At 42.0% G+C, this 27,467-nt stretch overlaps 1 protein-coding gene across 1 annotated transcript in view; it reads left to right on the forward strand.

The window, feature by feature from the left end:
• Window positions 1-27,467, forward strand: part of LOC124712475 (putative GPI-anchored protein pfl2) — a 63,376-nt gene that overhangs the window by 24,729 nt on the left and 11,180 nt on the right. The window contains exons 2-3 of the mRNA XM_047242770.1: window positions 3,851-3,986; window positions 25,982-26,172. Of these exons, the coding sequence (XP_047098726.1) occupies window positions 3,851-3,986; window positions 25,982-26,172 (327 nt within the window). The remainder of the gene's footprint in view (window positions 1-3,850; window positions 3,987-25,981; window positions 26,173-27,467) is intronic.

Consider the following 27,467-nt stretch of genomic DNA (forward strand, 5'->3'; position numbering starts at 1 on the left):
ATGTAGATCTAGATGTAGATGTAGATAACACCAACCCGCATTCTGCTAGACTGGCAAATAACAATATACAGGGGCTGGTTTGAGAAGTCTTTCCGCATCCATCTTATTCACCTGATCTTGCGCCTTCATATTTTCACCTTATCCGCTATCTATCGAACAGCCTTCAAGGAAGTTCCTTTCCGGATGAAAACGCGCTCCTAACACGGTTCGATGAGTTCTTCGCCTTAAAATCACGTGATTTCTACAGTCGCGGAATCGAAAAGTTACCCCAACGTTGGCAGACTGTTGTAAATAGTAAAGGAGAAAATATTACTGATGACTAATGTGGTGTCACCGCCAGACACCACACTTGCTAGGTGGTAGCTTAAATCGGCCGCGGTCCATTTAGTACATGTCGGACCCGCGTGTCGCCACTGTGTCATCGCAGACCTAGCGCCACCACAAGGCAGGTCTCGAGATACGATATTGCACTCGCCCCAGTTGTACGGACGACATTGCTAGCGACAATACGGACGAAGCCTTCCTCTCATTTGCCGAGACACAGTTAGAATAGCCTTCTGCTGAGTCCATGGCTACGACCTAGCAAGGCACCATTAGCCTTACCTACTTTGAGAGTTATCGTATAAATGTCTCAAGAAGAACTTTGTATACCAACAAAGAATAAAGTTAAGTATATTCCAAAGCTACGTATTTTCTTTATAGCAGTCAGAACGTATCCTGTTCCAGAATTGACGCCAATGGGCGTGTGTGTATGCGTGCCTTTCTTCTGGCTCCCTTCCCAGTGTGGCGTAGCAAGCTTGTTACGCCACAACACCTAAAGTCCCTATTATGTGTGTCTGTTGTGTGGTACAGCGCTACGAACTTACGCACGAAACCTATGTGTACTCTGTGCACACAGGAACTGGGAATTCCAGCTTCTGAATGGACGGCAAATGGGGAAACTCCTTACGTAAGCAACTTTGACAAAGAGTTGACTGTTATTGGCCGGTGCCTGGAAACGAACATCTGGTACCGGTGAAGTTCTGTCGGTAGTTCGCGTGCTACTAGCGTGAGCATCTATGGAACGTGGCTGAATGACAATGAAACCAAGGGTACTGGACAAGTCATTGTCTGCTCTGTAAAGCAGAATAGAAGGAGATGTTGGCAGATCTGTGGGCAGTCCACAATGCAGGTGCAGGCGTTAGGAGCTTGCAATGGGCTCGGGATATTCCAGACTACACCCTGGTTCTATGGAAACCAGTCTTATGCTCGGATGAATGATGATCGTTGTTACACTGGATCAGTGTTTATGTCCGGAAATGCCGTCATCCTGGCGAATGGCTGCTTGAGAAAGACACTGCACCTCGCTGAAGGACAGTGGAGCCGGTGTTATACTATCCTCCCGACATTCACGTGGGATCTGTGGTGTTAACTAAAGACACCGTGACACCTGCACCCTTTCATGCTCGATGTCTTCCCCAACGGAGGGGGATTCTTGCAGCAATATAAGTGACTGTTTGACAAAGCCAGTGCTACACTTGTCTGAAGAGCATGACAGTGAAATCACACTGATATCTTGGTCATAAAATCCGCTTGCTCTGAAACCAGTGGTTCATACCCTGGACGCTACCTGGCGCCGGCTGTGCGTGCCATAAACCACATAAACCACCAGCCCGTAATTTATGGGAATTATTTGACTTGTGCGTAGACGTCTGGAGCGACATACCTCCGGAAACGAACCAAGTGTAAGTAGGCTGTTTAGGTTTTTTTATAGTTGGTAACGTCACGTATGAAAATCACTGACTGTGCTGTGTGCAGTGCGTGGTTGGTTTTCATTGTTGGACAGTTGGATGTGAACAGTGCGTAGCGTTGCGCAGTTGGAGGTGAGCCGCCAGCAGTGGTGGATGTGGGGGGAGAAATTGCAGAGTTTTGAGAGCGGACCATCTGGACGTGTGTTCGCCAGAAAAAGGAAATTTGTAAGATTGGATGTCATGAACTGATATATATATTATGACTTTTGAAGACTATTAAGGTAAATACACTGTTTCTTCTCCATCAAAATCTTTCATTTGCTAACTATGCCTATCAGTAGTTAGTGCCTTCAGTAGTTAGAATCTTTTATTTAGCTGCCAGTATTGGCGCACGCTGTATTGCAGTAGTTTGAGTAACGAAGATTTTTGTGAGGTAAGTGATTCATGAAAGGTATAGGTTATTATTAGTCAGGGCCATTCTTTTGTAGGGATTATTGAAAGTCAGATTGCGTTGCGCTAAAAGAAATATTGTGTGTCAATTTAGTGTCGATCAGAATAAGTAAAGAGAGAAATGTCTGAGTACGTTCAGGTTTGCTCAGCTGTTTGAAAATCAAAAAAACATAAGAGGTTTTCCAGCACTGTCATTTATACATTTTTTGTATGGGGATGTTTCACAAGGAGTCATCCAACTCGCGCCACGAAGAATCAGTAGTGAATTGTTTTCCATAGACTGGGCAACACGCCACTACGCAGGTGGCCATAATACGCTGAATGGAAAAATCACAACACCAAAACATAATTAATGTTGAGTAATGAGGTTCCACGCAGATCGGTAGATTGCAAGCCCTCAACTGGCCTCCTAGTAACCAACTCACGGTCATCACTGGCTACGAGGCAGCAGCATCTTTCATAGTATGAAAGCTTTCACGACCGGATGACATATCTTCTGGTAAACCTTCCGGGATGTAAGGTCGTGGTCCATGAAACTCTTCAGCTCCTAACGTTTCGTCCAGAGCTGCGCTGGACATCTTCAGAGATGAGTCGGCAAGACTCACCGAAGGAGAAACACCCCTCTGAAGATGTCCAGCGCAGCTCTGGACGAAACGTTAGGAGCTGAAGAGTTTCATGGACCACGACCTTACATCCCGGAAGGTTTACCAGAAGATAGAAGCATCTTTCATCAGAGAACATAACAGACCGCCACCCTGCCCTCCAGTGAGCTCTCTCTCTTGACACCACTGAAGTCGAAAATGGCAGTAGTTTGGGGTCAATCGAATGCACACTACGCCAGCCGGGGTGGCCGAGCGGTTTAGGCGCTACAGTCTGGAACCGCGAGACCGCTACGGTCGCAGGTTCGAATCCTGCCTCGGGCATGGATGTGTGTGGTGTCCTTAGTTAGGTTTAAGTAGTTCTAAGCTCTAGGGGACTTATGACCTCAGCAGTTCAGTCCCATAGTGCTCAGAGCTATTTTGAATGCACTCTACAAGTCGTCTGGCTCGGAGCTGTCCTCGAAGTAACCGAGATTGTAACAATTCTTTGTGCCACTGTGCTGCCAACTGCCGCTCAAATTGCTGCTGCAGATGCGGTACAATGCGCCAGAGACATACCCGAACACGATGGTCTTCCCTGTCGGTAATACCACCTGACGGTCGTCTTTCGAGCGTACATTCACGTGACCACCGCTGCCAGTAGTCGTGTATACTATCCTGCCAATTCACGACCACGTTTAAAGTCGGCAAAGCAATGATAATGGCGTCTTTTTCGCCTTAAGCGCATTAATGACTAACATCAAATCACCACGTCCGATGTCAAAAGCAAGTGGCGCTCACGACCGTAACAGCGGGTATTTAAAGCAAACCTGATATGCTTCGTTGTAGTGGCGCCGCTAATGCCACTCTTATTTGGCTGGCGCGAAATTTAATAGGCTTCGTCATTCAGATATAGGAACACACCTATCAACTTTCGTTTGCGTCGCACAACTCTTTCTTGGTGCTACGATTTTCTTTCGTCAATGTATTTTGCTATTCAGTGGACAATCGCGCATGTTCCGCGTGTATGTATTTACAGAGGACTGCACGATAACCACAGATATTGTCATTTGATACAACTGATGCTCCCAGATCATGGTCTGAGTTCGAAGCTCTCGTGGTGAGTATGCCTTCGGCTGGCGCGCTCTCCATGCTCGGCGCCTGCCACGCAGGAATGCCTATCTCGCAGGGGCGCGGCTCTCCGCGCCGCATGTGCCGGGCTGGTGAGGTGAGTTCGACGACCTTGGCCCGTGGTTTATTCTCGCAGGTCAGGCGGGCGTGCCCAAGTTGGGAAGCGAAACTGCGCCAGCCTGGACCTTGGCTCACATCTGCCGGCCCGGTGGCCGTTGCTGACTCACGCAGTGCTGGAAAACACACCCGGTTATCGTTCTGGCTAATCTGCGAGGTCGCAAGACCCTGTCCGCCAAACGGCAGCTGCCGGATTTCCGACCTCAGAGACATTGAGACCAGTCACCAACAGTGACCCGAAACTAACATGTGGCAGCTGTAAGGCGAGACACAAATTCGAACAGTGTGGAAAATATGTCCTATTTTTGCAAAAAAATATATTTGCAGTCTCACTAGCAAATCGTGACAATTATTACTGGTTTCCATCAGTTAACGAGCATCTTCAGATCTAATTAGTGACAAGCTTTGAAAAGTCAATTTTTTTTCTAAAATAGCTCAGTCATCAGATGGAAAATAAGAGAAACAGCTTTTACCCGAGCTGCAACAGCACTCAGTGGTATCCAACGCTACCTTCTCGGAAAAATACATTGCGAGAAATGTGGTCGTATTGTAATTATAAGTTTTATAATTTGAATCAGCATTTTATGTTGTCGTTATTGGCTTTGTGCTCTGAAGCAAACAAAAAGATTTTTGTTCAGAATTCGGTAAACTTACGACCTACTCTCTTATGTCATCAGCTGTTCGTGTCAGTTCAGCGTAATTGTCGGATCTCATACGCTTGTCGCTATTTTCCAAATACTTCATTCTTAGCCATCCTCCTCCTTTCTTTCCCAGCACTTTCCCTTCAAGAACTTTACTGATGAAAGTGTTGTCCAATAACATGTACAATAATTTTTATTTTGTTTTTTTCCATTTCCTTTAAAAGTCATATCTGTACGTTGACTTCCCTTAGGACTTCCAGGTTTGTTTTTCTTATCGTACAGCTCTCTATCGTCATTTTCCACCATATACAAATTTCAGCAGCTTCATGTTGATTCCATTTCAATTTACCAAGAGTCCAATTTCCACTTCAATTGAACAGTCTACTCCACACAAATGATTTTGCAAAGGATTTTCCGACGTCTATATTCACGTGTTTGCTGGTTAAAAACAATACATCGTTTTCAAATACAATCCTCCTCCTCACTTCCATTAAGAACCTACTGTCGTTTATGGCTACCTGTGTAACAAAATTGTTTCACGTTATCAATTATGACATCAGTATTTATTTCGGTTTTAATTTCTGTTAATTTTCTGGACCTGCACTACTTTCGTTTTCCTCTTGTCCGCTTTTAATGAGCATAGTTTAAGGATGTCTGGTAGGACTTGCAGCAGTCCATTCACTTATCTTTCCGAGTCTGCAACGATTATGATTTCATCACCAAAGCTGATACTATGTGTCCTCTAACAATTCACTCTTACTTCTTTTATGTTCTCCTTCTTGATCTGAGTGGCGTCCTCAAGAAACAAATTAAATAAGTATGAAGCTAATGGACTCACGAAAGAAACAAGAACTATACGCTATACTACTTGACAAACATAACTATAATAAGGAACCGGACATAATTATTCAGATAGAGAAAAATAACTGATATCGAGAATCCAAAATAACACAAAAATGGAAAATAACACAAATTCAGAAATCCAGAACAACCACCACATGCATACACACCAACATCAGCACCACTACACAGCAAGGACACAATACAGGCACTCAACAAACAAGGTGGTACACATTCACATATAGAAACAAATTGACACACAAAATTGGGAAAATCCTCAAGAAAAAAAGAATGAAGATATCACACCAAAATAATAACTCTATACAGAAATGTCTAAAAAAGAATGATCGTACTGAATGTACCAAAATTCTCGCATTTACCAACTACAGTGGAACAGCTGTAATGCTCTGTTCTTACGGCAGAGAATCAGAACTTTTGAAATAAGGTATGAAGAACACAAAGCAGAAAGGAAATGTGGCACCAGCCACTCAAAATTTGCTGAACATCTCCGCCGAGAAAATTACCACCTCTCCACAATAGAAAAGCATATGAAAATAGACTTAATAGCAAAAGCCGGCCGGGTGGCCGAGCGGTTCTGGGCGCTACAGTGTAGAACCGCGCGGCCGGTACAGTCGCAGGTTCAAATCCTGCCTCGGGCATGGATGTGTGTGATGTCCTTAGGTTAGTTAGATTTAAGTAGTTCTAAGTTCTAGGGGACTGATGACCTCAGATGTTAAGTCCCATAGTGCTCAGAGCCATTTGAACCACTTGAATAGCAAAACACATCTCCTAAACATGTAATAGTATTTTCAAATTTAAAAAGTAGTAATAGAGAAGAAAAATGTAATAAACAAACGTTATTTAAACTTATAAAACATATTACAGAGAAATAACAGCCCTCAACAGACACCATAAATACCATAGTGTCACAAACTAGGCAATAACGAAACCCTAGTCAACTATCACTGTGTCATAGAAAAGCAACAATTTACACACAGCGTAATTAAGACATGTTATCTCCCTTTATAAACACGCACACAGACAGCAATAGCAGACGCTCCCACCACTACGAAAACAAACAATAAACGAACACATCCTGCAATAGCAAAACAAAAGACATGAAATGGCGAGGGGACACTGGTTCTTCACAGCACAAAACGTGAATGTGTTTGGTGCTAGTGAAAGTGCCGAATGCAAAAATGTAATACATATACGTGAAACAACAAGAAGAATTACGTAAACAACAAGAAAACCGAGAGTAACGATCAGAGGTAACACTGTCTACAGTAGTTTATGGTAGCATGAGAACTGTTCATGATCCTAGCAAACAAAACTGTAGGAAAAATGATAACATATCGTTACAGTGACCACTAAAGGTGCTTCAGGAGAAAGCGAAACGCGTCTGGTCGTAATAAGATATTCATTACGTTTGAAAAGGACGATATTTTTGACCTATACAACATTTTTTGTGCTTCGCGGGAACATACTTGAAACAGTCTTAATTTTAATAAAACATGAAACGTGATGGGAACTTACGTGACGTATATTACTGTGCAACAATTTGTCATGTATTTCTGTTATACTTTTTAAGATTTCCACATTTTGGAACGTGCTCTGCAAATAGGTTTACCTAATTTTGAACGGAAAACTTTTTGTTTTTCTTAGTCTACACAACCAATAACGACTAAAAACCAGGCCCCAGCAGAAAATCATGGGAATTTCTAAGGGCTACAAGAAAACGGATTTGCGAGAAATCCGATAGCGGTAATGGTTGATTTAAATAAACTTTTTTAAACCATGCTTGTGACGGTTTACTGTTTAAAATTGTAAACCTATTAAATACAGTTGTATAAATAATATTGCTAATCATGAACATTGAAATTTGCCCCTTGCCCGCACAATCTGAATCTGCCGCTCGGCGGTTCAATCCCACGTCCGGCCATCCTGATTCAGGTTTCCGTGATTTCCCCAGATCGCTTCAGGCAAATGCGGGACTGTTCCTTTGAAAGGGCACGCCCGACTTCCTTCCCCATCCTTCCCTAACCCGATGAGACCGAAGACCTCACTGTTTGGTCTCTTCCAACAAATCTGTTGCTCGGCCCTTCGTTTCAGGTGAGTTCTTTCCACCACACCTAATGGGAATGATCCGTACGCTGAACCCTAATACTGGACCGACGTGCTTGGGCTAAGAGTCAATCGAGTGGGTCTCGGCGCGCACGGAGGGAGTGGTTGCGGCTTGTATAGAGGTGACAGCTGCTGCTAGGAGCCAGTAGCCGGCGTGATTGGCTGTCTGTCGGTGTGACGAGTTTTATGCGGGAGACTACAAGAATGAATAGTACGGATTCTGGTGGTACGGAAAGTGCAAAAGAGAGGTATAGTCAGCGAGAGGGATTTCCGTGCGTACGTTATTTTACTTCCCACGAAAAGTTCACACCTTCATACATCCTCTGTGTTACCACAGATGACGTGTCCCTGATCTTATTTGTACTGAGATAGCAGGGAACCGCCCTGAGTGGACAATGTTCACCAACCTGAGGCCTTGTTGTCCCCTTCGCAGAAGACTGTACATTGGTCGTGAGCCCGTTATCTTCAGGCTGTAATAAACCCTTAGCGACGAACTGATATTGTATAAATAATTAAATCTTCAATTAGTTTGTTTATGTGGGCTGCCACTCTCTTTTTTTATTAGCAGAACATAAACTGCACAATTATACCAATCAAAAAATTTTTTGCATCACCTCGGTTCCCAGAACTCCTGACGATAGACGTAGACTGTGGATACTGTATCACAGACACAGTCCCTTTGACAGTTCAGGGATGTCATTAAACCTGACCAAAGATGTAAACGACCACGCATGAGCAGCGCCTGTTAGACGGAGGGGGTCCGGCAGCCGATCAGTTCCAGTCATTCCACCAGGAAGGAGGTACACGGCTCGTGTTGCCTGTAGTTCAGCCACGCATAGACAGTCACCACCGCGGTTCGATCGCGTCCGCATTGTTACTTTGTGCGAGGATGGGCTGTCAACAAGGGAAGTGTCGAAGCGTCTCGGAGTGAACCAAAGCGATGTTGTTTGGACATGGAGGAGATACAGAGAGACAGGAACTGTCGATAACATGCCTCGCTCAGGCCACCCAAGGGCTACATACGGATTATGACTCGGAGGAACAGTGACAGCAACGCCACCATGTTAAATAATGCTTTTCGTGCAGCCATAGGACGCCGTGTTACGACTCAAACCGTGCGAAATAGGCTGCATGATGCGCAACTTCACTCCCGACGTCCATGGCGATGTCCATCTTTGCAACCACGACTCTGTGCGCGGTACAGAAGGCCCAACAACATGCCGAATGGGCCGCTCAGAATTGGCATCACGTTCTCTTCATCGATGAGTATTGCACATGCCTTCAACTAGACAATCGTCGGCGACGTGTTTGGAGGCAACCCGGTCAGGCTGAACGCCTTAGAGACACTGTCCAGCGAGTGCAGCATACTGTTGAGGCATTCGTCTTCATGGACGATAATTCGCAGTCCTAGTCGTACACATCTTGTGAATGACTTCCTTCAGGATAAAGACAACGCTCGACTAGAGGTGCCAGCATGTTATCCAGACATGAACCGTATCGAACATGCCTAGGATAGATTGAAAAGGGCTGTTTATGGACACAGGCATGCATCAATGCAAGAGGACGTGTTGCTGGGTATTAGAGGTACCGGTGTGTACAGCAATTTGGACCACCACCTCTAATGGTCTCGCTGTATGGTGGTAGAACGTGCAATGTGTAGTTTTCATGAGCAATAAAAAGGGCGGAAATGATGTTTATGTTGATCTCTATTCCAATTTTCTGTACAGGTTCAGGAACTCTCGGAACCTACGTGATGCAAAACTTTTTTGATGTGTGTATAATCCGCTTTAAAATCTCAAATTATCTTCATTCTTCACACTTTCATAGAAAATAAACAATTAATGAACAGCATATTTGCGTAGTTCCTGCTCTCAGTTACATGTCCACATAACCAGAGATTGCTAATTAAGTTCTTAATCGATAACGATCAGAGCAGATATCTCTGTCCTCCGAAACTGCTGTAGCAGCTCTGATCCTACAGCCGAACCACTTCGCCCGCCATCCAAGCTAGACGCGACCCGAAGATTTTCGAAGAGCTTCGCCTGTCTTTTCGTTTAACAATTGTTTATTAACTTGCTGTCAGTTAACGCTTTTGAAATAATAAAATAATAGCTTGCTATTGAGAGACGCTTTTATATGGAATGCTAGTAAATCTACTGTTTAGTTTTGCAAATGTTAGTAACAGAAGTTTATCACTTTAGCGCGCTACTTCCGAACGCAGCAGCCAACCACTGAGGAGGACCCCAATTTAGGCAGTCTTTTTCACGATACTCGTATCCAACAAACCATCTCTCATCAGTACTTCACACCAAATTACGTCGTCTTGCCACCACTCCCTTCTCAACCCGTCTAGGAAGAGATCGTTGTTGCTGAATATGATGGCTGTAAAGCCAGAAATATTACAGTGCTTGCTTAAGGCAAGTGGGGAACGTTTTCTGTTCGGAAGCACTCATTCCGTGTCTATCTGCCTGGTCACCTGTAATTTGAATTCCACCCTACGGCGGAGTGCAAGAGTGATTTAGGCATTGTGTCGATATTGCGTTGTACCTTCAGAGTGGACTGCTAGTATGTTATCTGAATTTAGACAGTGGCAGTTGCTACGGTCGCAGGTTAGAATCCTGCCTCGGGCATGGACGTGTGTGATGTCCTTAGTTAGGTTTAAATAGTTCTAAGTCTAGGGGACTGATGACCTCATATGTTAAGTCCCGTAGTGCTTAGAGCCATTTGAACCATTTAGACAGTGCCCTTGAACGGACTGCGACATGAACATGTTTTTTGGCGGAATTTATGGCTGTGAGCTATCCGGATGTTTAGCAAATAAAGGAAAGCCCCCGGAGTAGCTTTAGCGTACCTCCTGTATTGTTTCTTTAGTAAATTATTAGCTTAAATGAATATAATTAATGAGTCATTAATATCAGCTGCCTGCGTCACAAGTTGCTATTTGTAAGGTTTATTATGATTACTGTGTGATATTAACATGAGTTCTTTTGCAGAGTCTGTATAATATGAATCTGAGTGTGTTGTTAAGTTTGGAGTATGTTGGGCCACGCCTCTGCCAATATTTTGAGTTTGTCCAAAGGGGGTAATGTGAAGCCCACATTTGACATGCAGAAGCCTGTCAGGATCCAACCTTGTTCAGGAAGGTTGCTGACCGGTTCAGATTCAGTAAACTTATCTTTCAATAAAAGTTTTAAATTTTTCTTAAAAATACAAAGTTGATAACTTTTTAATAAAATCACTTTTGTTGACATTTGGTTAAGTTATTGTCTCTTTGTGCGTATTCTGCCTATAACAAAGTTTAGATTCAGCAAAGAATTTTAAAGCACTGTGTGTGTGGAAAATGTAAATGCAGGTATTGTGATATTCTTGTAAATAAATTTGGAATATAAATGGAACGTCTGTATGAATTGTCCCAGACAACCACGAAAACCCTCCTGATCGTACTGGTGTACTGTCTGAGCATGTGTTAGTTTTGCCCACTGTACCAAAACTAAAGTTAAAAAAATTTTACTTTTCAAAACTCATGAGTTAATAAATCTGAAGAAGATCATTAATTGATAGAAACTAGTAAACATTTGTGACAATTTTCAGCTGAAACAACTGAAATAAGTATTTAAAAATATTTTGTTTTTTATTTCGGTAAGAGCCCTATGAGTGTGAAACATACTGCTGAATATGAAGTTACAGTAAACTGTCGATTATACATCTTCTGGATGATCTGTTTGGCGAGTATGGAAAAAGAAAACGGATGCAAGCCTCAGGTGTTCTGCAATAGGTAAAATGAATAGTTCACTTTATTAAACAAATTTTCTGTTGTGGAGACGGAGATGTCGAAAGAATCCATGAGTACCTAAACAGTGAAGGCTATAAACGGGGATTTTAACAGCTAAGTGGTGCAGATATAGTAAAGAACGTATGTATTGTCAGAGATGGACAGCCAAGATGAGGGTATCAACTATGTGTTATCTCGCACACCGAGCCACTGAATTGCGTAGATATGTTATTAGAATATGCAGAGAAAAATTCATTTGACTATACTAGCATTTTGACTCTCTAGGGAATAAGGACTATAAGGAGGGAAACGCAAATGAATTATACAGGCAAAAAGGAATGAACGATAAGTGAACTGAAACCGAGTGACATGAAATATAGCATGAACAAGGTGTCATTTCCTGTATGTCAGTTCCCAATGAGCAATATGTAAACTGTGGATTGGGCTTTCAAACATGACAAGTAGCTTATTTTGTAAATACGACATCAATAGTTTTCGGAGAAAAACGTACGAATTTTTGACTATCCGTGTTTATTGGTCACCTGTGCAGTCTTAGGTCCAGTTTAAGACAACCTGGAATCGGATTTTCGATGTAATAATCTTTTTACTGCCTTAAAATAGCGTATGAGGCTTCCAATTTAAATTGATGTATTGTATGTAACTGTACTTCGAATGAAACCATATTAAATTATCATTTTTCCCAGTTAATGCCTGCGGTGTTTGTTGCTAAAAACAGCTGTGACTGGCTACAAATCCGTCAGTCTTTCATCGTGATTTCATACTTCTATTTTCCAGCGATTAGTTTGTATGATACGTGACATAAAGCAAGTTTCACTATGTGCCGGCCTGCAAAATATGCTCCCTTGTTTTCTGTTTATAAATTTGACTATAGTGTATGTTTATATGTTGTGAGTACAATTGTTATTTCAAGAGTATTCTCACCCATTGTTTAGATTTTTGTTTGAAGATGGCAGGAGAAGAAATGTCATTTAGATGCAGTGTGAGAAATTAGTGCACTTTCAGAAACTTTTTAATTATGTAAAAGGTATAATGAGGCTATGGACATACTTGTGTCAAGATTAAGGAAAATGAAGAAAAATGATGCAACATCGAGTACTTTTGGAATTAGAAATGGCGGCCATTACTTTGGTACATAACTGTTGTGTAATACCTGATTTGAGTACAAGCAAAATTTTGTTTTGGCATGGTTGACATACTGTAAAGCAAAAAGAGTTGATGGAATTGTTCCACTGGTAGTGGAAGTGTGAAACGGAACTTTAAACGTAAAATTTGGTTACATAATAGTAGCAGGGGATTGCGTGCCTCAGAGATACAGATAGCCGTACCGTTGGTGCAACCACAACGGAGGGGTATCTGTTGAGACAATAGACAAACGCGTAGTTCCTGAGGAGGGGCAGTAGCCTTTTCAGTTTTTGCAGAGGCGACAGTCTGGATGATTGACTGATCTGGCCGTGTAACACCAACCAAAACGACCTTGCTGTGCTGGTACTGCGAACTGCTGAAAGCAAGGGGAGACTACAGCCGTAATTTTTACCGATGGCATGCAGCTCTACTGTATGGTTATATGATGATGGCATCCTCTTGGGTAAAATATTCCGGAGGTAAAATAGTCCCCCATTCGGATCTCCAGGCGGCGACTACTAAGGAGGACGTCGTTATCAGGAGAAAGAAAACTGGCGTTCTACGGATCGGAGCGTGGAATGTCAGGTCCCTCAATCGGGTAGGTAGGTTAGAAAATTTAAAAAGGGAAATAGACAAATTAACATTAGATACAGTGAGAGTTAGTGTAATTCAGTGGCAGGAGGAACAAGACTTCTGGTCAGGTGAATAGAGGATTATAAATACAAAATCATATAGGCGTAATGCATCAGTAGGTTTAATAGTGAATAAGAAAATATGAGTGTGGGTAAGCTACTACGAACAGCATAGTGAACGCATTATTGTTGCTAAGATAGACACGAAGCTCACACCTACCAAAGTAGTACAAGTTTATAAGCCAACTAGCTCCGCAGATGAGGAGGAGAATGATGAAATGTATGATGAGATAAAAGAAATTATTCAGATAGTGTAGGGAGACGAAAATTTAATAGTCATTAGGGACTGGAATTTCATAGTAGGAAAAGGAAAAGAAGAAAATGTAGTAGGTGAATATGGATTGAGGGGAAGGAATGAAAGAGGAAGCAACCTGGTACAACTTTGCACAGAGCATATTTTACTCATAACTAACACTTGGTTTAAGAATACTGAGAGAACGTTGTATACGTGTAAGAGATCTTAATCATTATAGAGATCAGAATCATTATATAATGGTAAGACAGAGATTTAGGGTTCAGGTTTTAAATTGTAAGGCAGGGGCAGATGTGGACACTCACGACAATTTACGAACTGAAGATTAAAACTGAATAATCTGCAAAAAGGTAGGAATTTAAGCAGATGGGATCTGGATAAACTGAAAGAACCAGAGGTTGTTGAGGCTTTCAGAGGGAGCACCATGGAACGATCGACTAAAACAGTGGCAAGGAGCACATTGCAGGAAGAAGAGGTAGTTTTGAGATATGAAATAGTGAAGGCAGCAGAGGATCAAGTAAGTAAAAATACGATGGATAGTAGAAATTCTTGGTTAGCACAAGAGATACTGAATTTAATCGATGAAAGGAGAAAATATAAAAATGCAATAAATGAAGCAGGCGAAAGGGAATACAAACATCTAAAAAATGAGATCGATAGGAAATGCAAAACGGCTAAGCAGGGATGTCTAGAGGACAAATGTAAGGATGTAGAGGCATATCTCAGTAGGGGTAAGATAGATACTGCCTACAGGAAAATTAGAGAGACCTTGGGAGAAAAGAGAACCACCTGTACGAATATCAAGAGCACAGATGGAAACCCAGTTCTAAGCAAAGAAGGGAAAGCAGAGAGGCGGAAGGAGTATATAGAAGACCTATACAAGGATAATGTACTTGAGGACAATATTATGGAAATATAAGAGGATGTAGATGAAGATGAAATGAGAGATATGATACTGCGTGAAGAGTTTGACAGAGCACTAAAAGACCTAAGTCGAAACAAGGCCTCGAGAATGGACAACATTCCGTTAGAGCTACTAATACCCTTGGGAGAGTCAGTCATGAGAAAACTCTTCCATCTGTCGAGCAAGATGTATGAGACAGGCGAAATACCCTCAGACTTCAAGAAGAATGTAATAATCGCAATTACAAAGAAAGCAAGTGCAGACAGGTGGGAAAATTACTGAATTATCAGCTTAATAAGTCACAGTTGCAAAATACTAACACGAATCCGTTTGGATTTCAGAGAAATGTAGGAAGACGAGAGGCAGTACTGACTCTACGACTTATCGTAGAAGATAGGTTAAGGAAAGGCAAACCAACGTCTATAGCATATGTGGACTTAGAGAAATTTTTGAAAATGTTGACTGGAACACTCCCTTACTAATTCTAAAGGTGTCAGGAGTAAAATATACGGAATGAAACGCTGTTTATAATTTGTACAGAAACCAGATGTCAGTTATAAAAGTCGAGGGACACAAAGGAGAAGCAGTGGTTGTGAAGGGAGTGAGACTGGGTTGTAGCCTAGCCCCGATGTTATTCAATCTATATATTGAGCAAGCAGTAAAAGAAACAAGAGAAAAATTTTGAGTAGGAATTAAAATCCATGGAGAAAAAATAAAAAATTTGAGGTTCTCCGATGACATTGTAATTCTATTAGAAACAACAACGGACTTTGAAGAGCGGTTGAACGGAATGGACATTACCTTGAAAGGAGGATATAAGCTGAACATTAACAAAAGCAAAACGAGGATAATGTAATGTAGTCGAATTAAATCATGTAATGCTGTGGGAACTAGGTTAGGAAATGAGACACTTAAAGTAGTAAATGGGGTTTGCTATTTGGGAAGCAAAATAACGGATTATGGTCGAAGTAGAGACGATATAAATTGTAGACTGGCAATTTCTATAAAAGCGTTTCTGAGGAAGAGAAATTTGTTAATATCAAGTATAGATTTAAGTGCCAGGAAATCCTTTCTGAAAGTATTAGTATGAAGTGTCGCTATGCATGGAAGTGAAACATGGACAATAAAGAGTTTAGAGAAGAAGAGAATAAGAGCTTTTAAAATGTGGTACTATAGAAGAGTGCTGAAGATTAGGCCGATGAATCACGTATCTAATGAGGAGGTACTGAATAGAATTGGGGAGAAGAGAAATTTGTGACACAATCTGACTAAAAGTAGGGATCGGTTGGTCAGACACTTTCTGATGCATCAAGGGACCACCAACTTTGTACTGGAGGGAAGCGTGGGGGTAAGAATCGTAGAGGGTGACCAAGGAATGAATACAGTAAGCATATTCAGAGGTATATAGCTCGCTGTAGTTACACGGAGATGAAGAAGCTTGCACAGGATAGAGTAGCATCACACCACGACAACAACAACAACAAAAACAACAACTGTTCGTGGGTATAATAACTCTTCACGTTGGTGTATATGATGCTGTGGCATTCTACTTGTACATACAGTCATGTCTATTTAACTACACTACTCTCTCTCCCTTCCTCCCGCCCCCTTCTCTCTCTCTCTCTCTCTCTCTCTCTCTCTCTCTCTCTCTCTCTTTCTCTCTCACTAACTCACGCACGCACCCACCCACCCACCCACCCACCCACCCACACACACACACACACACACACACACACACACACACACACAATATACTATTAGACTTTCGAAAATGTTAAGCGTAGTTTATATTAGTTTGAATCTGAAGCTGATTTCATTACCTACTGGAATCTTCATATGACTGGGTAGGTTGCCTAAGATATTTTTGAATGAATACGTTACTCTTTCCCGTGTCACACTAAGTCTGAGTTATGAATAGTATACGTCATTAATTTCGTCTTCTACTAGGATACTTAGGAATGATACTGTTGCCTCAGAACTACGATTAATTATCGACACAAAACTACAAGAGAACAAATGTTATGTTCGGTTGTGTTCCCTGCAACGGGTTCTAGAGTTATTGCGATATATTATACTAATAATAAGCTTCTTTTTAACAGGTAATTTTCTTCCTCAGTAAAGAGTTGCCAACGAATACGACGCTTTAAATAATTGATGAATGGAGTTCTGAAGTACGAGAAGACTTCGAAAACCGAGTTCCACATATCGTCCCACGCTAGGACCACTGCTAACAAAACTAGCCCGTTGTCAGAAGACAGTACAAAGTGTAGGTTTCCTGCAGACACAGTTCTGCTGCGGTGAGGATGACAGGTGCGCCACTGCGTGCGGGCGAAATGCCGCGCCACCTGGAAACATGCTCCAGAGTAACCAAAACCTCTGACTTCCAAATTGACCGTGAAATTCTGGCAGTATATGGACCGAATGCAGTGTCACCTACAGTCATAGAGCAATGGTGCCAACAATTTGTTCAAACCCGCAAAATAGTCGATGATGATCATATACAACAATGTACAGGCAGTCGATAAATTGATCAGCAGCAATCTGTGATTTTCCAGCGATGAGGAGGTTCACAGAGCGGTTCTCGAACGGGTCCGTGACCAAGGAGCGAATTTTTGTCATCGAGGAACTGAAGTGCTGTTCGGACCGTTGTTTACAGAGACTATGTGATTATGCTGAAGAATAGTTTGACGTATCTGCGCCTCTTTGAAGTGCAGTGCAGCATTCAGTTTACTTGGCCTGCCATAACAATGCCTAACTTACTTTCCGGAGTCCCCTTTCTACTCATCTTGCTTTATATTCTCATCTCCAAACTCTCCTATTATGCCTTACACAGAAGTTGGAGAGTTTAGGTGTTTCCTTTTTTCAAAAAGAACTGTGTCATATAACTCGTACTTAAGGCTCTTATCGAAATAAACCCCTACAAATTGTCCTTCCTTTATTGATGTCCATTCGCTTACTATTTCCAACTGCCTGTTCAGACCCAGTACATTTAGGAATTTGCATACACTGAGTTTTAAGCAAGGTCAGTAAATTTCCATTTTCGGAGAGAAAATTATTTACTTTCGAGAAAATTTTATTTCCTTTCTCAAGCATGGAAGTTTCTGCATCAGATGGATTCTAGTACTAAAATCGACAGCAAAGTAAACTATTTCACCTTCTTGGTTATGCTACGACAGATTACTTGTGAAGAACAAGAAGTATCCTAGAATACAAAGCAAAGGTACGTTTCTAACAAAGCACTTATTTAAAATGCAAAGATCGTTCATACTGTATTCGAATTTAAATGACGCTCTTCTAGGCACCATTAGCAGAAGCTGGAGGAACAATGTCCTTTAAAAACATCGTGAGCTTTGCAAATGTCACCTGCTCACCTTGCGGACCTCACGACCTGTCGGGGAAGACCGTTGCTGGTGGGACAGAATTCGCCTTTTTTGAGATCTAAATTCACTGCAATTGGAATCTATCAGCTCGCAGCTTCAACACGTAGGCTGAGATGTGGTCCAGCAGAGTGCATAAAGGTTAGAGTAAAGCTGTCATTATCCTGAAGGTTGGTTTTACCGGCACGTTATTTTATTAGGCATGGCGCTTTTGGAGGTAGAATGGCATTGTCCTCATCCGATCTTTTAACTTATTTAGTCAGTCAGTTATGCTGTGATCTGCAATTTAAACAGAGCTCCGAAGCGCAGAGGAAATGTTTCTTCATATTATTTCTACAAGTATTAGGGATTTGCATGTTACGTCCTAGAGTTCAGTGCCTCTGTTATCTCGGTTGTTTTCTATTTGACGTCTCCGCCTCTTTCTTGGTGTACCTATTGATCTTATTCTTATTGATTGGTAGTTCATTATTACTCTAGGCATTCAGTGTAATTCGTTCTTCAGAAAAAGGCGGCGTGGTGAGGCATGTCGGTTACTGGTGTCGGTGTTGGAATTCTTTTCTGTCAGCTTAAATCGCCTTTGTATTTCAGCAACAGTTATTAGATGTTCGAAAGACGGCAAGTTCTGAGGGCTTGCTTCCCTTTAGTTATTGTTACGACGTATAATCAATGACACTGTTACATACTGCATGCTTCGGCATCTAGTTGCATTGGGTAATTAGAGGTGACGGGTCTTGCATTTTGTTGACTAAGATGTTCTGTCTGTGCTGCCGTTAAGTCGAGAGACACGTGCACTTCGGACTCATACCCGAGGGCTGCCTTAATGAGTCGAATTCGGAGAGGGCGGAATTAGCTAGCCATAGGTAGAACGGCGGAGAGTACGTGGGGACTCGTAGCTGATGTCACGTTAAGTGAATAAGCACAAGGGCTGAGGTAGACGGCACGGGCAGTCGCCAAACGTCCGACAATGGCCTGCTGCTGACGAAGCCCAGCACATTGTCTCCAGTGCTTCAGGCCCTCTGAATGTGAGTAGTATCATGCGCTGGATGCTTTCAGGCTGTCGCTGACGCAGCCTGTGAATTTTTCTAAATTTGAGTTCTTACGACAAGTGATTGCCGGCATGCATTAAAAAACAAGTGCCATGATTCGGAGCCAGACAGTGACATTAGAGGCATACCGGTAGTATCAGTAACCTACGGTGGCAAGTCTTTCGACTGGGGAACCTCTTTCGGTCATTTCCTGGAGGGAGACTAAAATTTAACTCCGCCCGAAGACGCATAGGTACCGACTGGCCGCCGTGTCATCCTCAAACCACAGGCGCCACTGGATACGGATTTTGGAGGGGGGGGGGGGGGGGGGGGGCATGTGATCAGCACACCGCTCACCGCTCTCCCGGCCGTATGTCAGTTTACGAGACCGAAGCCGCTACTCCTAAATCAAGTAGCTCCTCAATTTGCCTTACAGTGGCCGAGTGCGCCACGGTTCCCAATAAAGCTGGATAGACCGGATGGTCACCCATTCACGTGCTAACTCAGCCTAGCCCATTACAGTTGTTTTTGATTACGCGATTAGCATAGACAAGTCTTCCCAAACGCAATCTATCGGATGCGTTTCAGAGGTGCTCGACGTGGAGTAACATTTTTTGGAAAGTGTGATTTGAGAGGGACATCAACAGTTGATTCGGAACACAGAAGTGGAGAACTCATACACGGACGACGTGGTATATGCATCGGGGCTCATTCCGCAACTCCACGGAAAAGAATTTATTAGGAGACAGTGCTGTGCGCACATCATATAGTTGGGTCCGTGGGTGGCGATGAAGCGAAGTTCGATGTTCGAGTCTGAGCATGGGCGTCCTGTGAGGTAACTGTGATGTACACGTGTTTTGTAGGATCAGTTTCCTGTATTGTTTACTTATAACATCCGAGTTCATATACGAATCTGTTGTAATAAATTATTCATTCCAGTGAATTTTCTCATTTCAGTAGAGAATGCACCCTGTTACTTTATTGAGTTTGATTTCTTTTTTTGGGGCGTTACATGTTTGTTATTTTTTTATCGCAAGTTGACAACTTAGGCTTCCTACTAGCGTCAGAAAACATTAGTAAGCACGCAGATAGTGGGTCGCACATAGATTTCAGTAATGATTTTTAAGGGTAGTTCAGCGTAGATGGTGATTCGGGGTTCAGAAATTAATCTTAGTTAATCCCACAATACCAAATACATCGACATCTTTTATGTTTATGCGCTGACAGCCAAAGCTTTGTGACCACACCCACTGCAAGTATGAACGCTACCTGCTCGGGTTATGGGCTCGAGAAGCGGTAAGAAAAGTACAGAAGCAGAACAGAGACGGATAGAGTGCTATTCTAGAGACGATAGAGGCTGCAAATGAGGAATTCCTCTGATATAACTGTCTTTTTCAAAGACTGAATTGTTAAAGGCCCAGCGCCTTGGAACGAACCTGTAAAGCGTGGAAACGTGCTGCTGTCGTAAGGATCTGTGGGAAGTGGTCGGAGGACGACAAGAGCACGAGTAGGCGACTTCCCCCCTCTGTAAAGCACCCATCTGTGGCAGACTACAATGCTGGTGCAGGTAACACATGGATCAACGCACGTTTTTGCATAATGGGCTCATCCACTTGTTACAATGTTGATCCAAGGGCATCGTCAATTACAGATGCAGTTTGCTCGGGATCATCGAGCCTGGATCGAGAATCAATGATAACTTATCGATCGCCTGTCCTGATGAATCATTACTCTTGATACACCGAGTCGATGGCTATGATCGGATACCCCGTCATGCAGGCCAACATGCACGTACTCAGGTTAGTGGGTAGTATTATCTACATCTAAATCTACGTGATTACTCTGCTATTCACAATTAGGTGTCTGGCAGGGGGTTCAATGAACCACCTTCAAGCTGTCTCACTACCGTTCCACTCTAGAACGGCGCGCGGGAAAAACGAGCACTTAAATTTTTCTGTGCGAGCCCTGATATCTCTTATTTTATCGTGATGATCGTTTTTCCCTATGTAGGTACGTGCCAACAGAATGTTTTCGCAATCAGAGGGGAAAACTGGTGATTGAAATTTCATGAGAAGATCCCGCCGCAACTAAAAAGACTTTGTTTTAATGATGACAGTATAAATTTCCTAGACCTTACCACTACAATAAAGAATAACAGACATCAGTTTGAAATTTATCGGAAGCCTACCACAACACATACCACAATCCACAACTCCTCTTGCCACCCCGCAGCACACAAAATGGCAGCATACCGGTACATGATTAATAGAGCTATCCAACTACCACTCTCAGAAGATAAACGTGATCAAGAAATTGAAATAATAAAACAAACAGCTATTGAAAATGGCTATAACAACTCCATAATAGACACTCTAAAACACTCAATAATGGCAAAGCAATCACAACACAAAAAACAAAAAGAAAATAATGTCTTGCATACAATCCCCTTTCTGGGTAACATTTCATACCAGACTGCTAATGTCTTCAAACGGAAAGGCATAAGCATATCCTTTACAACAGACAACAAGATTGGACAGAAGTTACTCCACAACATCGGCACACGAAACCCACTTCATCACACAGGTGTGTACAAAATTGAATGTTTGGACTGTGACTGCTTCATCATTTGAGATTAGGTTCAAGGAACACATGGCAGCACTAAAAAACAAAAAATACCACACATCAGCAATAGCTACCCACCTACATGAAACAAAACACCATGTTAACACAAGCATTAGCATCCTACACATCCAACCAAAAGGCAGAAAACTAGACATCCTTGAAACCCTCCAAATATACAAACACCAAATGAAACAACCAGAATCCATCTTAAATGACAAAAATGACAATATTTACAATAGTATCATCTCTGTTTTCAGCAACTGCCTACACTCTTAAAATACACACACACACACACACACACACACACACACACACACACACACGTGCACATATCCTAATATTTACCATAAAAATTGACAGCCGCCAAGAGTACAAGAGATTGACCTCATTCACAGATAATTCATCACACCAACAGCTTGTACCCCCTGTCAGCTTAAAACTGTATGTACACCAACTACTGGCACAAATGTATATCTATCTACATATTTTATAACATTAACCAGTGTATTACCCCAACCTTTAGGCAGCTAATATATGCAACATGCAATCTTAAGACTCCTTGCCATGTAAATGTTTGCTCTCATATAATCACTCCTTCCTCTCTCTCTCTCTCTCTCTCTCTCTCTCTCTCTCTCTTTCTTCAAAGAGTGTCATCTATGTATGATTTTACTGCTGTAGCCAATATGATCATTGTAATTCAAGCCTGTAACATTTTACCTAATTGTTATTAGCAAGTATGAAGTTTAAGCCATTTTAACATTTCACCTGATTGCATAAACGAGTACGAATGTTTAGCTGTTTTAACCTTTCAAAATTGGATGTATATACCACCTGAAGTACACACACATATATTTGACACCTCAAAACAAACACCTCCAAATGGTTTAAACGATTATTCTGTAATAATGTTGTTACAATGTATATTATTTGCACTTTGCGATGTCCTCTCTTCTGCTGTACGAACCTTGCACCCAGCTGATTCCAGACGCCATATTTGTTTACAAATGTGGCAGTATACATGTGAAGTGTTACGACAGAAAAAGGAACCTGTGACCACTGGAGGTACTCTAGTTTACTTATTAAAGTTTACCATTAAATATCAGTTTAATTTTTTGTCAAAAGGTATCCAAAACCATATTCTGAAATAGTGTCTTGTTTCTCCACTAGGCAGTGCCACAAGTTCCTCCAAATGTCGTAACACAACATACACACATATGTAATACTAACTAATGTAAATCCACCCGATGATGGAGGTTTAAACCTTCGAAACGCGTCGGGGAAAAAAGAAAAAATAAAACGGTGACTGGTAACAGTAAACTTGTTGTTTCATTTAATGATTGCCACTCCAATTCGCTATCATGTCTGTGGCACTATCTCCCCTATTTCGTGGTAATACAAAACGAGTCGCCCTTCTTTGAACTATTCGAATGTCATCCGTCAGTCCCACCTGAAGCGGATCCCACACCGCACAGCAATACTCCAGAATAGGACGGACAATTGTGGTGTAAGTAGTCTCTTTAGTAGACCTGTTGCACCTTCTAAGTGTTCTGCCAATGAATCGCAGTCTTTGATTTGCTCTACCCACAACATTATCTATGTTATCGTTCCAATTTAGGTTACTTATAATTGTAATCCCTAAGTATTTAGTTGAATTTGCAGCCTTCAGATTTGTGTGACTTATCGCGTAATCGAAATTTAGCGGATTTCTTTTAGCACTCATGTGAATAACTTCACACTTTTCCTTATTGAGGGTCAGTTGCCACTTTTTGCACCATACAGATATCTTATCTAAATCATTTTGCAATTCGTTTTGGACATCTGATAACTTTATGACTTTACAAGACGGTGAATGACAACATCATCTGCAAACAATCTAAGAGGGCTACTCAGATCATCTCCTATGTCGTTAATATAGATCAGGAACAATGGAGGGCCTATAACACGTCCTTGAGGAACGCCCGATATTACTTCTGTTTTACCCGATGACTTTCCGTCTATTACTACGAACTGTGACGTTTCTGACAGGAAATCACGAATACAGTCGCACAACTGAGGCGATATTCCATAGGCACACAGTTTGGTTAGAAGACGCTTGTGAAAAATAGTGTCGAAAGCCTTCTGGAAATCTAAAACTATTGGAATGAATTTGACATCCCCTGTCGATAGCACTCATTACTTTGTGAGTATAAAGAGCTAGTTGTCTTTCACAAGAACGGTATTTTCTGAATCCGTGCTATGTGTCAATAAATCGTTTTCTTCGAGGTAATTCATAATGTTCGAGTACAGTATATGTTCCAAAACGCTACTGCAAATCGACGTTAGTGATATGGGCCCGTTATTCAGCTCATTACTCCTCCTCGTTTCCCTTTTTGCGTATTGGTGTGACTTGAGAAATTTTCCAGTCTTTAGTTACGGATCTTTCTGTGAGCGAGCGGTTGTATATAATTGCTAAATATGAAGCTATTGTATCAGCATACTCTGAGAGGAACCTGACTGGTATACAATATGGACCGAAGGCTTTACCTTTATTAAGTGATTTAAGCTGTTTTGCTGTCCCGAGTTTCTCTACTACTATGTTTCTCATCTTCGCAGTTGTTCTTGATTTGCCGGCCGCGGTGGCCGAGCGGTTCTAGGCGCTTCAGTCTACGGTCGCAGGTTCGAATCCTGCCTCGGGCATGGATGTGTGTGATGTGCTTAGGTTAGTTAGATTTAAGTAGTTCTAAGTTCTAGGGGACTGATGACCTCGGAAGTTAAGTCCCATAGTGCTCAGAGCCATTTGAACCATTTTGTTCTTGACTGGAATTCAGGAATATTTACTTCGTCTCCTACGAGGTCTGTGGTAGGTTATAAAAGAGACCATGATAGCTGTTGACAATATGAAAGTTTTTGCGCACTGCCTGTGTGCTTTAATGTTGAAGTGTTCGACGACAGTGATCGCATCTTGAAGCAGGATAACTATCCACGTCAGAAGTTTGAGGAGGTGATATCTGTGTCGCCAAATACCTCCGATATGAGCACCACAGAACACAGGTGAGGCATTATCTGGCACCAGCTCCGCGCCAGCATAAGTTAAGGAAACGGCATGGCCTGTGGGTAGACGTCTGTGAACCTAGCAAGATGCTGCCGAACCCGTGGCACGCAGAATCGCTGTATATTGCGTTCCACAGGGCGTTTATGATGTTACCAAATTTGCGGAGGTGACATGGAGAAGGGTAAATTTGTACGAATTTGAGGTGAAGGACGCCGATCCGGAAATGACCGAGTCGAAAGTTATAAGAGAAAATCGTCCCGATGTCTCTGACAGCAGACTTCTTCTTCTGCAATCTCTTTGCTTTTCCGTATTTTTAGAGATAGTAGCATGAACAAAAAAAAAAAAAAAAAAAAAGAAGGAAGGGGTCCAGTAAACATGGGCTGCAAAGGGCATACCTTAAAAGCTATGAGGACTTGTTCATTTTTGTTACTTGTGAAACACATCTCTCCTACCGAAAAAGTTCTCATAGCTCGTAAGGTATCCACTTCAGGGTCCGTGCTTACTGGACACTTTTTTGTTGTTCTGGTCCGTACTACCACACCTCAAAATATGGAGGGAAGAGGCCTGCTGTCAGAGGTAGCGGAAGTATTTTCGCTTATATCTTTCGACATGGTCGTTCCAGACCAGAGTTTCTTACCTCAAGTTGATACATTAGCCCTTCTCCGCCTTCCTCGAAACTTTGCAACGTTATCATAGAATCACCCTGTATAAGGAGACGAACTCGGCATTAGGTAGGTGGTCATTTTGTCTTGGTGCCACGCAGTCGTACGATGAAACCCCGTAGGTATTTGTGAACAGCCACGTCAACGTCCTCGGATGGTGGCGGAGCAGCGGAGGGCAGAAGCCGCTGCTGGTTGGTCGTTAGTGGCGCCAGCGGTCCTCCTCTTTGGCACCGCCAGTTCCCTAGGATGCATATACGGGGCCTCCGGGGCCCTCGTATGATTTTTTAAAAAAAAATTCTGTAATTTTTTTATTTGATTTCAAACTGCTTTCCAGTGCTCTTTCACTAACACTGTGACATTCTTCCTATCAAGTCTGAACGACATACCTTTTTAAGTTTTTCGTATAATTCAAAACGTTTACCCATACACCGTGAATGCATAAGCAGGGCTTCAGAAGCCCTCACACATTTATAAATGTTCTTTAGCCTATATTGTCTTCAACATTTGTTTGGGAGCAGTTATTAATTCAACAATAACTGTAGTCGTATTTCCAGCAACAGGAGTGCCAACAGCAGCGATAGCTATAGTAGTAATAACTAAAAGATAATACACATTACTTTCACATATTGGCGATGTCGGTGTATTATTGATCTTTTTGCTATCAGATGTTTTATTACTGCATAGTATTGTTATCCTGTGCTGCTCTTGTCAGCCTCATTGTTACTGTAGTTTGCTTGTTGTTGCAAGACCCATATTGTTACGAGTATGACTCGTTTAGTGCTTCACAGCCTGCTGTTCGAGAGACACGCCTTTTGCTATGGCTTCGACACGCAAAGCAAGAGAGTCAGTACGTGCAAATGCAGCTAATTTAGGAATTCTTGTGGCTCAGTGGTTTGAAGAAGATGATTCTTGCGAGGAAGGAAATATTTTTGAAGATGCAAGTAGTGAAGAATCAGCCAATGAACGTGAAGATGTGAATGTTGTGGCAGATGACAGTCCTTCCGATAATATTACTTTATCAGAGTCTGAAAATGAAGAACCACCACAAAAAGGTATAGAGGACCACACATATATTAGTCGGTATGGAACGATTTGGAAATTAGATCCTCCTGCAACTTTTCGTACGCCTGTCCATAATATTGTAAAGAAGGCACCTGGTCCAGCCCGTGGTTTGAAAACCTGTAAACCTAAGGATGCCTGGGACTATTTCATCTCCAAGGAAATACAAGAGGAAATCATCAACTGCACAAATATTGAAGGCAGAAGAGTGGCTGCTTTACGTGGTAAAACGTGGAAAAACGTTTCGCTTGCTGAAATGTAGGGTTTTCTTGGTCTTTCACTGCTTTCTGGTGTTGAGAAGAGTTGGGATGTCCCTATAAGAGAATTATTCTTGCATGAAAAGGCAAATCCTACATATAAGGCCACCATGTCAGTAAATAGATTCGAGGATATAAGGAGAATGATTAGATTTGATAACAGGCGTACCTGTCAAGCTCGATCTGCAGATGACAAACTTGCAGGTGTTCGCTATGTATGGGAACTATTTCTTGACAAGTGTAGAAATAGAATGATTCCTAATGATTCGCTCACAGTTGACCAACAGCTAGTCCCATTCCGTGGAAGATGCAGCTTCACCCAGTATACACCCTCTAAACCAACCAAGTGCGGCATAAAAACACTTTGGTTGTGTGATGCTACATCTACATATGCTTTAGACGGAATTGCTTACACGGGAAGGAAGCCCCATGAACCTATTCAGAAAAATCTTGGATTGAATGTGGTGAAAGATCTTGCTAAAAGCATTGAAGGATCATCAAAAAATATTACTGTTGACAACTTCTTTACTAGCGTGCAGCTGGCAGAAGAGATTCTTCAGAAGCAAATTACAGTGGTGGGAACAATCAAACAAAATAAACCAGAAATTCCTAATGAGATGAAACCATCTGCCTCAAGAGCGATTCATTCCTCTTTGTTTGCATTTAGAGGTGACATTACAATGGTGAGTTATGTTCCCAAAAAGAAAAAGTCTGTAGTTCTCATTAGCACAATGCATCACGACAGAAACATTGATGAAACTCATGCAAAAAAAAAACCAGATATAATAAAGTTCTATAGCTCTACGAAGGGTGGAGTAGATCAAACGGACCAGAAAATTGGTTATTACACTTGCAAGAGACAAACAAGAAGATGGCCATTTGCATTATGGATGAATATGATGGACGTCGCAGCAGTGAACAGTGAAATTTTATTTTCCGCCCAACATCTGACATACCATAGTGGAAGAAGTGATAAAAGGCGTTTGTTCCTAAGAGATTTAGCAGAGGAAATGGTAAGACCACTAATGGAACTTCGTATTCAGATCCATAATCTTCCAA

This window comes from Schistocerca piceifrons, chromosome 8, assembly GCF_021461385.2.
Source record: "Schistocerca piceifrons isolate TAMUIC-IGC-003096 chromosome 8, iqSchPice1.1, whole genome shotgun sequence".
In the NCBI taxonomy this organism is placed as follows: Eukaryota; Metazoa; Arthropoda; class Insecta; order Orthoptera; family Acrididae; genus Schistocerca; species Schistocerca piceifrons.